We start from the raw sequence: 14,389 nt of genomic DNA on the forward strand, positions 1-14,389 counted from the left end.
CTGGAGGTATGCTGCCATAGCAGACAGGTGAATGCGGATGGAAGAGTACGCCAAATTGCATTGATACAGGTGGAACAGGTAACAAATGATGTTTTGAATGGAAGCATCTAGCGGGTCAATATCGTGGTTAACACAGTAAATGACAAACCTCTTCCATTTAGCCGCATAACAAGCTCTAGTAGTGGGCTTTCTTGCCTCCCGAATGATGTTCATGCAATCGGGAGGAAGATTGAGGTAGCCAAACTCTAGGACTTCAGGAGCCAGATCGCCAGGTTGAGCTGTTGCGGATCTGGGTGCTGAATGTCGCCATGGCTCTGCGTCAGAAGGCTGGGAGTGAGATGAAGCCTTTGATGCGGTACCACGGAGAGTTCCAGAAACGTGGTGTACCGCGGTTGGCGAGCCCACGTTGGAGCAACCAGGATGAGAGTCATCGAGTGCTGCCTGAGCTTGCGTGCCACCAGCGGTATCAGAGGTGCTGGGGGAAAAGCGTACGCAAATCTGCCTGACCAGTTCATCCACATCGCATTGCCCTGTGATTGCGGGTGTGGGAACCTGGCGGCGAAGCTTTGGCATTTTGCGTTCTCCTTTGTGGCGAACAGGTCTATCTCTGGATGACCCCACCTTTGGAAGTACGGTTGGAGTACTGATGGATGTATCTCCCACTCGTGCATTTGATGGCTGTGCCTGCTGAGCAGGTCCGCCATCTGGTTGTCCTTGCCCGGGAGATGCTCTGCCATGAGGAAGATGTTCCTCTAAATGGCCCACTTCCACATGCTCTGAGCCAGATGAGACAGCTGCGGAGAGTGTGTGCCTCCCTGCTTCTGAATGTAGTACATGGCTGTCATGTTGTCCGTCCGGATCAACACGACTTTGTTGCACAGATGTACTTTGAACGCCTTCAAGGCCATGAAGATTGCCATCAGTTCCAACACATTGATGTGCATCTTCCTTTGCTGTAGTGTCCATAGTCCCTGCACCGTGTAGTGGAGTACATGCGCTCCCCATCCCTGGAGAGAAGCGTCCGTCGTCAGGATAATCTGTGGCACGGGGTCTTGGAATGGTCGGCCCTTGCAAAGGTTTTGTGGATTCCACCAATGCAGAGAGTTGTATGCCCGACCGCTCACCAACACTAGGTCTGTCAGTTGCCCATGAGCCTGAGTCCACTGACGTGCTAGGCACTCCTGAAGCGGACGCATATGTAGTCTCGCGTGCGGGACGATGGAGATGCAGGAGGCCATCATGCCTATCAACTGCATGAACACCTTCGCTGGAAGCGAGTGCTGAGGTCTGAATCGTTGGATCAGCGTTTGGATACTGGCGATTCTCACTGAATTTGGCTGCGCAGTGGCTGCCAGAGTGTTTATTGTCGCGCCCAGATACTGCCGTACATGGGCGGGCTGGAGATGGGATTTCGGGTAGTTCAGAGAGAATCCCAGATCGTGCAGGAGATGAATGGTGCGGGACACGTGGTCGGCGCACTGCTGCTCTGTTTTTGCCTGAATGAGCCAGTCGTCCAGGTAAGGGTAGACGTGGACGTTCTGGCGTCGTAGATGCGCCGCCACAGTCGCCAGGCACTTCGTAAAGACCCTTGGCGCTGTGGTGACCCCGAACGGCAGAACCCTGAACTGGTAGTGCTGGTCTTGAATTGTGAATCTGAGATACTTCCTGTGGGAAGGATGTAAGGGGATATGAAAGTATGCATCTTTTAGATCCAACGTAGCCAGGAAGTCCCCCTGTTGAAGCAGAGGAAGTACCTGCTGCAACGTGAGCATATGGAAATGCTCCGAGAGAATGTACCAGTTGAGGGGCCTGAGGTCCAGGATGGGCCGTAGGGATCCGTCCTTCTTGGGGATTAGAAAGTACAGAGAGTAAACCCCTGTTCCCCTTTCTTGTAGTGGGACGAGCACTATTGCTCCTTTTTGCAGCATGACCTGAACTTCCTGCTGCAACAAGTGCAAGTGCTCGCCGGACATAGGACGGCTTCTTGGAGGTATGTTTGGTGGAGTGGAAGTAAGTTCCAGACAGTAACCGTACTGGACAAGAGATTTGACCCACCTGTCCGTGGTGATGGATCTCCACACGGGCAGGAACTGCTGGAGTCTCCCCCCGACCGGTGTTGTGTGGTCGGGGGGCAGTGACAAGACGTCACTGCTTGTTGGCAGCGGTGGACCTGGAGCTGTTGTTTCCACATCCCCTGCCCTTGACATTGTTGCCTCTGTAGCCACCTCTACCCTTGTTGGTGTATGAGGATTGGGTATTGCTCTTGTAGTACTGGGTGGATTGCGATGCCTGACCCCTTGAGGTGCCTCTGGTATTGGAGCGGCGAAAGGAACCACCCCGAAACTGCTGAGACTGGAGGGCCCCCATAGACTTAGCAGTGTCTGTATCTTTTTTCATTTTTTCAAACGTCGCATCAACCTCAGGTCCAAACAAATGGTCAGGATTAACCGTCTGGTTCAGGATGGTTGTTTGTATATCAGGTTTAAACCCTGAGATCCTAAGCCATGCATGTCTTCTGAGCAACACACTGGTGTTGATTGCCCTGGAGGCTGTATCAGCCACATCTAGCGCACATTTGATGGAAGCGTTTGTAATGAGCTTTCCCTCTTGAATTAACATTTCCCCTGCCTCCTTGTATTGGTCAGGCAAGTGCTGGAGCAGTGCTTCTAGGGTGTCGTAATGAGCCCTATCGTAGCGTGCAAGTAGGGCCTGCGTGTTTGAGATGCGCCAAATGTTAGCTGCTTGTGCAGCAATCCGTTTCCCTGAGGCCTCAAATATTTTCGACTCTTTGTCTGGGGGAGTAGCGTCACCAGTTGTCTGTGAGTTCGCCCTCTTGCGAGCGTTGGATACCACCAAAGAGTCCAGTGGCAAGTGTCCCTTGATATATGTTGGATCCGAGGGCGCTGCCTTATATTTCTTATCAATGCGTGGATTGATGACAAGTGCCCGAGTGGGCTCCTTGAAGACCTCCTGCGCGTGCTTGAGCACTCCTTTGAGCATTGGCAGAGTCTTGATTGACTTTTCAGCCACTGAGAAAGTGTCAAATAAAAAGTCCACATCCACAGGATCGGAGTGCAGCTCGACATCATGGTTAGCTGCAGCTCTCTCGATCAAAGCGTTGAAGGCTGCAGAGTCCTCCGTCGGCGAAGTTTTCGCCGCAAAGAGCTGCGGTTCTTGACCCGACTGCGGGTCCTCGGGGTCGCCTCCGGCAGTCCAAGGTTCATGTTCTTCCTCCGGATCCGAGTACGCTGGATAGTTGTACTCGACCTCCCCCTCGTCACCATCACCCGCGGTAGAAGGAGTTGGTGAACGCGGCAGGTCTCTTGGAGACGCCGGCTCCATAGGTGCTGAAGTACCCGCAGAGTCCTTCTTGTTTTTGAGAGGAATGCGAAAATGTTCCAACACCGGCTCCGGGGTGATTTTCCTTTTGAGGAGGGACAGATTCCCGGTATTGGCGTCGATGATGACCTCACGACGCTCTTCCTCCGCAAGTGGCTGGAGCTGAGGCTTAGACACCACTGGAGACGCTTTGGGCGTCAACACCTCCTTCGAGGGCACGCCTGCCCCATGCTTCGAAGCGAAAGCCTTCGGCGTCGACTTCGGCGGCAGGGTGAAGCGGATAGGCGTTTGCGCCTTTGACGGCTTCAGTGCGGGCTTCGACACCCCCTCTTCCGGTTCGGGAAGCACAGCGACCTTCCGAATCAGTTGTAGGGACTCCTCGACCTTCTTCGATAGGGCTGGAGAGGGATTGACCGGCTCGGGCGATTTCCCCGTCTTGGGAGTGGTGTCGGCGAGAGGCCCCGTCTTCGGAGCCGACGCTGCACCGTCCTTGGCCCCGACGGCCGGAGCCGGCGAAGCCAGAGCCTTGGGATCGCCTTGACGCTTCTTCGAAGGCTTCTTCGGGTCATCGACCGCGACCATCTTCGGCGCCGACGCAGCCGCGTCGGTCGACTTCGCCTTCGGCATCGACCCTGAGGCCCTCGGGTCGGCCATCTTGGCGTGACTCTCCATGTCGGCCATTTTGGATTTCTTAGACTTTGACGCCTCCAGAGCCTTCTGTACAGCTTTCACTTTCGGTCTTGAAACCGGAGTTGCAGATCCCGAAGGCTTCACTTTCGTTTTTGGAAACGTGAGTGGCACCTCCAAAATGTCCGTGGCCGGGCCCGGAGGCGGGGCTGCTGGACTAAGAACGAGGTCTTGGGTAAGGCCCGAAGGCGATCCCTCGACCTGGGCCGCAGGAAGGGGGTCGACCCCTGAGTCAGTCCGGGGATGCTCTTCCTCCGAGCTATCCCCCACGGTGGCAATGGCCCCATCGTCGTCCCCTACCTCGTCGCCGGCTTCGTCAAACTCCTCGTCTCCTGCGTCGTAGGCATCCCCCTCGGACGCAGGGCTAGAGTCCGAAACCTGTTGGACATCGTCGTCTCCAACGTCTTCTTCGAAGATGTCGTCCGGCGGGGGCGCAGACATCTGGGCCTGGAGTCTCGCAGCGCGACGAATCTTGAGGGTCTTTTTACACCGGAACCTGGAGCAGGCCATACACTTGGCCTCGTCATGGTCCGGCGACAGACAAGTGTTGCACACTGGGTGCACGTCGAGGTGCGAGTATTTCGAGTTGCACACCGGGCACCGTTTAAACGGAGTCCGTTCCATGTCTGGAGCGTCGTGTAGGCCCGTCCGCGCCGACAGCACGCGGAAGGGCAGCAAGAGTTCGGAGCTGAAGAAACAGTAAGACCCGAACGAAAACGATACCGGCGCCAAGCCTAAAGACCTTTTGGTCTCGAGTTAAGAGAGTTAACAACTATCGGTTCCGACAGAGGGAACCGACACACATCCGAACCCAATGGCGGAAAAAAACAATCTGGGGATGGAGGCGATGCCCATGCGCACTGTAGTCCAGGGGAGGAGCCACCTATCTCGTGATACTTCGAAGACTCTTCCAGGACAACAATGTGCAATCATCCGGACCCAACACTAGGCGGCGATCTATGCACAGATATGAATTCAGCAGCCCACATGCCTCGAACCAAATGGCTTTAACTTAATAAAAGCGAGACCTCTTGCATTTTTAATGCTTGCTCACTCTGACTATGCTTTAAAAGACAAGAACAAAAGTATGCAAAACAGCCATGGCCCTGCCCCACAAGGGGCAGCCCGCACTGAAACACTAGACCAGGTCCCTTGTGAACAGGAACACCGGTAATCCCAGATCGTTTTAGGCCTACTGGGCCTTATCAGTGAGGCAAAACTTGAGCCTTGTGTCACACTGACATACAGGACCTGCCTCTCTTGGCTTGGCCCTCCTACTTAGGAAGGCTCATTCAGAACAAACTTTGAAAGATGGAACTGATGAATTAATCTCATCCACTTGCAATTACTCTGGGCAGCATTCACTCCATTGTATCATTTTAGCTCATCCTTAACAAGACACAGAGGGACCAACCATTTGCAAACCAGAATTGGCCACGCAATTTTACTACCAATGAGGTGATCAATCTCAATTCGCAGGATAACAATTAACAGGGTCCCAAAAAGTACATTCTTTTTTGTTGACAGATAACATCATGACAGGTTAACACACAACAGAACCCTGCTCCAGAGCTATCATCAGTGATGCCCAGGAATCCCTGATATCAGCATCTTCCTGATAAGGTTAGAACAGCATAAACACTAGTAACCCCCTGACCTCTCCACACATCTCCAGTGATCAGACAGACACAGGCACACAACCACCAGTCCCAGCAGCAAGCACCCAAGTAGCTTTACCTCAAAGATTTTGAAGTCGGTGTTTGACCTGTCGTGGCGCAGGCCGTGCTTCCAGGGTATGCGGAATCGTGTGTGCTCGGGGTTTACCCAGGTCAGGCCGGGATACTCGGAGTTATCGATCTGGCTCTTTAACCAGGGAATGATGAGGGGTTTCTGGGAGCTCATGATGGGAAGAGGAGACTTGGTCCTAAATCAGGCAGTGCAGGTTGGATACTCTGCTAGGTAAAGCTGTCAGTGTAGACCTAATTCAAGGAATACAAGAAGAGCGCGAGTTAGAAAGAATCAATTATTCAAGGTCATAACTATGGTGCTACTGGTAAGAAGCCCTCACCCCCAGACCCCTCAAAGCACCCAGCTCACTGTACACAGAATTCTAACCCCGACCTTACCTTGCGGATTTAGTATGGTTCAATAATTCAGCTCCTTTAGGTGCATGCGAGGTATGCTGGAGTGCATGGCATTAAACATAGTCGATCTACCCTTCGTGTGGCTCCCCTGCCTAGCACAGAATGTATTGCGCAATTACAATCTACCTTGGTTTGGTGTAGGGTGCATCGTATTACCAAACAAACCAACTAATAAAATATTCTTTGTTTGTTTCTCCTACACAAATACTCCAGGCACAATGTGAAAGAAAAGCATGCTGCTACTCTACATCTCACTCACTACTATATCCTTGTAACAGTTTATTTGGCAGAACATTCATATGGGTAGTGCAGGAGAGCTGTTTACTGTACCACCCTCCTGGGGGTCCTGCCAAAGTCAGAAGAAATTGTAACATTTCCTCTTTAAGCACTTAGATAGATTCACCAGTTTTATTCCTTTGATCATCTATATTTTGTTCCTTACACAGCTTGACTTGCAACCTTAATTTTAAAAGTATTTGACTCTAGTGTGAACCTGACCCCTTAATGACCACTCCATTGGCTTTCCTTTTTGTACATCGATGCAGCCTCACCCCAATATGGCTGTCCTGAAGTCTTGCAAGCTCTGAGCTTGTTTGAATTGTATTTTTAAGCTGCTGTTGGCTTCTCTGCACTGCCACTATTGAAGAGTTTTTATTTTTGTTGTTCTTGTGTTACCAGTGCATCCTTTCTGTCGGTCCCTCACTGTCTTTCTGTCCTCACACACCTGAACAACGCAGCTACTCACTCAGGTCCATCCACCACTAGCTCGGTGGCATAATGAAGATCCCCTTGTGTGCAGGGCTCAACCTCTGAGGCTACTGAATGGACGGTTCTTCCACTAGAATCTGCAAATCTTGTTTCTGTGCCACTTTGTGAGACAATGGAGGTTTGGTGGGGTGTGGGCGACGCAGCAGCCCTACCCTCCTGAGATTCGGACGTGTGGTCAAGTTCTAGGTATGCGGGAGGGCCATTGGTGGGTGGATAAGATTAGGTAGGCCTATTGGCTTCAGACTACTGGGCAGTGGTAACTAGGCCCTCCTTTTCCACCGGCACGGCTGCACAACGCTCTGGGGTTATGACCTTTTTTTGGGTTAGTGACTTATGTGCTGGTGTAAGTGGGATAAAGAAGTGTCATTTGTGGATAGTTTTAAGGTAGGATCTACGTTGAGTAGCGGAGATATTTAAGGGAGTGTAAAGGCAGAAGGGCAGAATAAGGCATTATAGAGGCACTGTTGGTCTTGGAGGCAGTGGGGAGGGAGGTGAAGCCTGGTGTTCTGGACCTGGCGTGGGTGCCTAAAAGGATACACTCAACACGTTTTGTGGCTGGAGGTGTGGGGGCTGCCCTTTTGACGTGCTCTCCGTCGAAGTCCTAAGTGAGGAGAAGTGGTGAAGGGGCCAGCAGGGGAAGGAGCAGAGGCCACAACCTAGGGCGGCCCTCCAGGGATGACAGGCCCTACGGGCGCTGTTGGTTAAGAAATAATCAACGGATTCTAAATTGTCCCGTTACATGGGTCTGCATTCTGGGCTGATATGGAAGGATACAAGCAACTTAGGATTGGTTTTGCCCCAAGTGCGACGGGTATGCCGAGACATGGGTTCCCTGCTCACCGTGCTACTGGAATCTAGCCAAACCTGTCTGATGAACCCTTGTCAGGGTGACACTTGTCCTGCGTTGCTTGTATTCCTGGTTCAGGGAGGATCTGGCTTGACAGTTCAGGCTGGACTGTTGCCATTGGAGCAGGGTCAAGACTGATTTGCATTTGAGTTGACATAGTGGGCGAACAAGGATGAATTGCAGTGCGGTCCAAGCAACTGCCTGTGGCTGAGATTAATTCAAGCATTCTAACTATCACCTTGTTGTTGGTGCAGTTGACGCCCTAAGTACGACAGGTATACCCAACCATGGACCCCATGCTCAATGTGCCACTGAAATCCTTCTATACCTGGCTGATGAGCCCTGATCAGGGTGAAACTCGTCCTGGGTTACTTGTTTTTTGGTTCACGGAGGATCTGCTTGGCAGTTTGGGCTGGACTGTTCCCATGGAGCAGGGTCAAGGCTCATTTGCCTATGGCTGGGTCCAAACCGAGGTGGAATGGTGGAGGAAAAACAATGGACTGGGATGCGGCCCAAGTGAATTCCAGTGGCTGAGATTAATTCAAGCATTCCATCCATTGCCTTGTTTTTGTAATTGCTTGCCATTGAGCTATGTTTGTTACATTGGGGTATGCCGTAAAGGAGTTGTTGGGAAAGAGATTCTAGATGTACCTTTTGTCCTAGCTGAGGGGACAGAAAAATCCATAGTCAGATTTCCTGGGGCGGTTTTGGTGAGGAATTTGCAGGATTTGGACAGAGTTTTGCTTATTTGGTCAGCACAATGAACAGAGTTGGGTGTAGTGGGGGCAGGAAACTGAAAGACAAGAGTAAACTGGCATTGCACTTCGATGTGACTGAGGGTGCATTTCGAGTAAGGAGAGTGTGCTGTTGTACAGGAAAATGTTTAAGGGATTGTTTACCGAAGGCGGAGAGGGAGAGACACTTGTTTAGTGAGGCCAGAATCTTTTTTTAGAAAATAAGGCAAGTGCATCGGGAATGTTTAGCTGAGTTATACACCGTCTCCTTAAATTGACCATTTCCACATGCATTAGACTTGTGTAATTAAAGAGTGTGCCATCCCTCCTGATGAATTCAGTGAGTGACTATAAACTACTGAGCAGGGCTTGGGACTTGCCCGGCAGGTCTTCACTGAAACCAGCTCACAGGGCAAGCCATTGTCTTTCAAGTCCTAACTCTCGGGTTCTTGTGAGAATTGACTGGGGACATTCCAGTTAATATTTGTCATACAATCCTAACGAACTGTAGTTGTTGGAAATGTTTACTTTCTGTCTGCAATGCAGACTTCAAATGTGTTTAAGTGTCCTATTCTTTTCCTTATCCTGAGACAGAATACCATTGGTGAAGAATGTAAAAGTTACTAATTCAGCCATTTAGGACCTCTGAGTCAATGGCATGGGAACTGCTGATACTGTACATCCACGTGCATGGCCTTGTGCCCTTGGAACAGGGCTGCCTTGTTTTCCAATGTGCTGTGGAGATTTGTATTGCACTGTACTGCCACTAGGATTTGTGACACCTTCCACCGGGGCTGGTGGCTCTGTGGTCTGATGTATCCCCTGTAGGGATCTACGTCCAGTTTGCAAATCTCATTGGGTACACTCAGCCTTCCATCCTGCTGTGGTAGATAAAACGAGTACCACCGGGTTGGGGAACAATAAACATGTTATTCAGTACCAAGATACATATGGGCGCGCATGTCCTTTAGAAATTCACGCTATGTTATCACAGGCAAAGAGAAGCAACTGGGTCCATGTTTTACTGTTACTTATCCGGATTTTAGGTCTGGCCAGAAAGTGCAGCTGTTGAGATCTTATTTGATCAACTAAAAGAAGAGCTTTTAAAAGTACTCTGAAAGAGGGCGTTGGCTCCACCCACATGCTGACTTACTTGAGTACTCTATGAATGACAGGGGGAACCTATTAAACCAAACGGTACCTGGGTAAAGAAGACTAAATTCATAAGAAATTGGTACCTTGGTTCTACGGTATATATTCTCAATTGAAATAATAGGGGATAAAGAAAAAGTATTCCCTACTTAGTATTTATATTACTATGACCACACTTTATCTATTTTTTCTTTACAATCTCATGTCTCGTCATGAACCGCACCACGCCTTAGAATTTTACTGAATGATTTTTTATTTTATCAAATGAAGAGATTTTTAATTTATATATTTCTCGTTTTCAATTTCAAACACATTTGTATATACATGTATTTTTTACATATATACAATAGAAGCCCTTCGTTTCAAAGCTAGGATGTCTCACTGAAAAAATAAACAAGACATTCCTATCGAGATCAAAACAGACTAAAGTGAGGAAAACAAATAGGTAAAAATTATTCAAACCCGATATCCTTTAAGTCCCTCAACAAATTATTTAAATTAATCAAGTTTTTTATATCTGCTGTCTCTTTACAGTCGACGCGTTTCAGCCAATCAATTCTGGCCTCTTCAGGACTAGGGATATTCGTAATCCATCGGGTTACAGAGTCATCTGGGGTTGGGAATCATTTCCATGTTGCATCAGGATTTCTCTCTTTCACTGAGCTTTGTTTATATCCAGTTAATGGAATTAAATAATGCGCTGTCGGTGCTTGGGTGATCTAAATCTCTCCCTGACAGCGTTTTGCTTTCAAGCAAACCGCCTCTTCGTTTTTATTGCTATCGTGTGCTAACACGGAGCCGGCCCAGCTGGTTGCTCTATTCCCGGGGTGTTTTTCCAATGTGTCTCTTCTTTTCCGCGCGAAATAATCGCCGCTCTGGTGACCTTACTTGAGTACAGCATTTGATTAGGCAGAACTTGGTTGCTTCCACTGAAAAAGAGTGCTTGGATTGCAATTTTTGCCTTGTGGAAAGGTTAAGCTCAAAACAGCAGAAATGAGTTGATTATGGTGGCAAGACAATGATCAAGACTATGGACCCGATCTGTAAATTTCAAAAAATTATTATAAATACAGAAGGCTTGATGCACGTACTCCGAAACACAAATTTTAATGCTAGGAAGCATTTAACGGTTGATTGTTATTACAAAGTGCGAAAACCTGTTGGATTGTATTGTTAGGCTGGAATCTCAAAGAATAATGTAGTAGGCAAATGTTTAGGTGTTGCATAACTTGCTCTGACAAACTGTGTTGGTGGAAGTTATGCACATTGACAATCTTTGTGAAATGCTGTTAGGTGAGGTTGTATATTGTTTTGCAGACTATAATGCTGTACATATTTGCATTATCATGACTCAGCATCTGGTGGTTGTGTTGTGGGATATCTTACACTCAATTCAGTAGGCCTGATTTGGTTATTGGGATACGCCAATGAGATAAAGCTATAGCGTAGGTCTGATTAGTTATGTCCGAAAAGTCATGTTGGATACTATGCATGTGATAATATATGTAGACATATCTTGTGTTATATGAAAATTAAACGCTTTCTATAGTTGGCAAGGCTTTGATGTTAGTCACCCTCTGACAAACACTTGGGTAGAAGATCTGCACTTTGATCATTCCTGACATCCTCCCCCCCAACCACCACCCCATTAATCCAGGTTGTATAATATTTTGCTGTTTCTAATTTCGAATTTTGGACACAGTTCCAATTTTATGACAGCATGCCTAATGGCTGCCTAGTGAGAAAGCTTAATCATGAAACTGTAGGTTTGAGTTTGTCATGGTGACAAGCCAATGATAAAGGCTAAAGGCATCATTGGTTCGTTGTGAAAAGTTAGGTTGGATGCCATCTATTTATTAGGAAAAGTTATAACAAAAGGTAGAATGTCTCAAATATTTATGTGAAACGATATGTTGAAGCCAGTTGGCTTTTAAGGGTGGATTGTTATTACACTGTATCAAATCTTATAGACCGATTTTTTTCGTAATTCACATGCACATGTATCACTGTAGGCTTTTGCGATTCCTTAAGTGTGATTATTAAGGAATCACAATTAAGGAATTGCAAAAGCCTATGCATGTAGGAATTGCTATAAAATTAGCGATTCCCAAACATCCCTTAATTGCGACTCGCAAATTGCGACTCGTAATTAAGGAATGCCCCCCCATTCATTCCTATGGGCCCATAGGAATGAATGGGAGATTGCATGCGCAATTTGCGAGTACCAATAGGTACTCGCAACTTGCCATGCAATTTCAAGGGTGTCAAAAGGACACCCTGTTGCACCCATGAAATTGATCTGTGCACGCATGTTGCGCACACACATTCCCCAAGGGCATGTGTGTGTGTAACCTACAACTTTGAAAAATGCACTTTAGTGCATTTTTCAAAGTTTTAGCAAATTACCATCTAGTACAAATTGATGGTAATTTGCGCCCCCTATTAGTAAAATCGTAATTTGCGATTTCATCATGCTTTGCATTTAAGGAATCGCAATTTGCAATTCCTTAAATGCAATCGCAATTTAAGAAATCTCAATAATTTGTGATTTCTTAAATTGCGAGAGTTGACAGGTTGATGCATCGCAGAAGCCCTTTTTGCGGGCGCAAACAGGCAATTTTTGCGAATTGCACCGTTTGTGCTTCCAAAAATGGTTGATGCATGTGCCTGATGGTATCTGACAATTCATCTTAGCAATGTCGAAGATTGCACTATTAGAATCCTTACTTCTGCATGTCTCTAATATTTAATCTGTTCTGTTTTTGCATGGGAGGGAATGCCTTACAGCTTTCCTGACACTGCTAGGAAGCAGCTTGCTTGCCACAGCTTGCTTGCCGTTCATCGCATCCCGTGTGGTCTTTAATTCTAAGCTAGGTGGCCATCTTGGACTGTGGTCTCCGCAGTGTATCATTGTTTTGCCCATACAAAATGTCTTTTATGTTTACATGCATTATGTTAGCCATCTTAGATCTCTACAACAATACATAATGCACAATTCTATTCCAAGATGGCTGCCAAGTGTGATGTCTTATGAGTGCTCATCTTGGATTAATATAGTGTATCATTGTTTTACTGCTCCAAGGTTGTCAATACATTGTTTGCAGATTTGGAAGCCACTTTGGAGCTTTAATAAAACAATGCACTATGTACAGTATCTTTGCGAATGGCTGCCTGCTGCTATATTTACTTACATTTTTTATTGTAGGTTTAGGTTTTGGCATGTTTACATTTGTTTTACTTTTTTTTAAATGTATCTTGTATAAGCTTGTTAAGTTTGTATGTGTGTGATTTTGTGGATGTATACATTGGTTAATGCTTTATTTATAGTCAGTGTAAGAAGACTTTGTGGGCCTCAGCAGTGATAGAGGCATATGTACACGGAAATGGTACATTGTGGCGGCAAATATTGCAGTGCAGCGCCATTTACGCCTACAAACAGGGCTAACCATGCCTTGAAATGCCCAAGAACGCTCTAACTCTCACCCCTGAGTATGATTTATGGGTGCAGAGATCTCCACACTTGTTATTTATATAAATTTATAGAGCACAACGGCTACCCAAGTGTGTCCTGGTGCTTGTGGTGGAGATCTCGGCACATTTAAAAGGGTTTACGGTTGGCAGGAATCCCTTTGTGAAATCCTGGCAGGCATAAGTAAGGAACAAGTAGCATAAGTAAGGTACCTTTTTGAATGGATTCCATTGTGTTTGTCTCAATAAATAAGCTTCTTTGGTGAGCTCTGTGTTTCCCACGTGTTGAGCTGACTTCTTTAAATGTGATATTGAGTAGATACTGTATGAAAGTACATTTCTTTAACCCAACTCAAAGGACTGTGGTGGTACTTTCTGCAGTACTGCATGATTCAGGTTTTTGGATAATTACCGAACAGGAGTTTGTTCTTTCAACACACCCCTCACAGTGTGGGTAAGTCTTGAATGCATGTAACGTATTTTGTGAAATAGATGAGGCAATTTTAATTTTGCCTTTGGGCTCTGTAGATTATAAATCCTTACGCATGTATTAGAAGTTATGGCAGGAAGAGAGGTGTGCTGGCTGTGGCAGCACAGCAGGGAGAAGAGCCCCTAGCAGCGATTGCCTTTTCTACTCCTCAGTTGTTTTAGTCCGCATAGTTCCAGTGTTTCTTGGACAATTTCTCACCTGTGGGCACGGACAAGAGTGACAGACTGGGAGATGGGTCTAGACCAGTGGATATCTTGTAGAGGGGGGCATATTATTTAAGAAGGTGCTGTTTCTCGTTCAGAAGGCGGCCAAGGGTGGGCCTGGTCAGTCACTCCAGTAGCGGGAATCCTCAGGCAGGCAAGGAAGTGGACATACCGAAGTGACAATTATTGTGTCTATGCTGTCCTCCTGAGTTCTGGAGACCGTGTTGCCGTCCCATGGATTTTTCGAAACCGAAATTATTTTATTAAACTAGCCGATGAGTTATCGCATACGGCACCATAGAGCCTGGAACAACTGAAAGCGGTGAAGTGACCCTATCCGGACAGCACTTCGTCCTGTAGTGCTGCTGAGCATTCCTCCGTCGAGTAGTCAAGTGATTGTGTGCTTTGTTGGCCTGTCATCTGTAAAGACATGTATCCAGGCCCCGTTGTAGTTGAAAGACGCTTTTCCCCCTGTGGCCCTCCTCTCCTTCCTCACTCCTGCCCTGATGAAGGTGTAGCCCCGGCTGGGGCCTTACACCGAAACGCGCGTTGGCGTT

At 47.5% G+C, this 14,389-nt stretch overlaps 1 protein-coding gene across 2 annotated transcripts in view; it reads right to left on the reverse strand.

The window, feature by feature from the left end:
- Window positions 1-14,389, reverse strand: part of IRF3 (interferon regulatory factor 3) — a 238,924-nt gene that overhangs the window by 200,474 nt on the left and 24,061 nt on the right. For both annotated transcript variants that reach the window (XM_086930131.1, XM_086930132.1), the window contains one exon: window positions 5,764-6,005. In XM_086930131.1, the coding sequence (XP_086786257.1) occupies window positions 5,764-5,928 (165 nt within the window). In that variant the 5' untranslated portion in view covers window positions 5,929-6,005. The remainder of the gene's footprint in view (window positions 1-5,763; window positions 6,006-14,389) is intronic.

Source organism: Lissotriton vulgaris, chromosome 7 (assembly GCF_964263255.1).
Source record: "Lissotriton vulgaris chromosome 7, aLisVul1.2, whole genome shotgun sequence".
Classification (NCBI taxonomy): Eukaryota; Metazoa; Chordata; class Amphibia; order Caudata; family Salamandridae; genus Lissotriton; species Lissotriton vulgaris.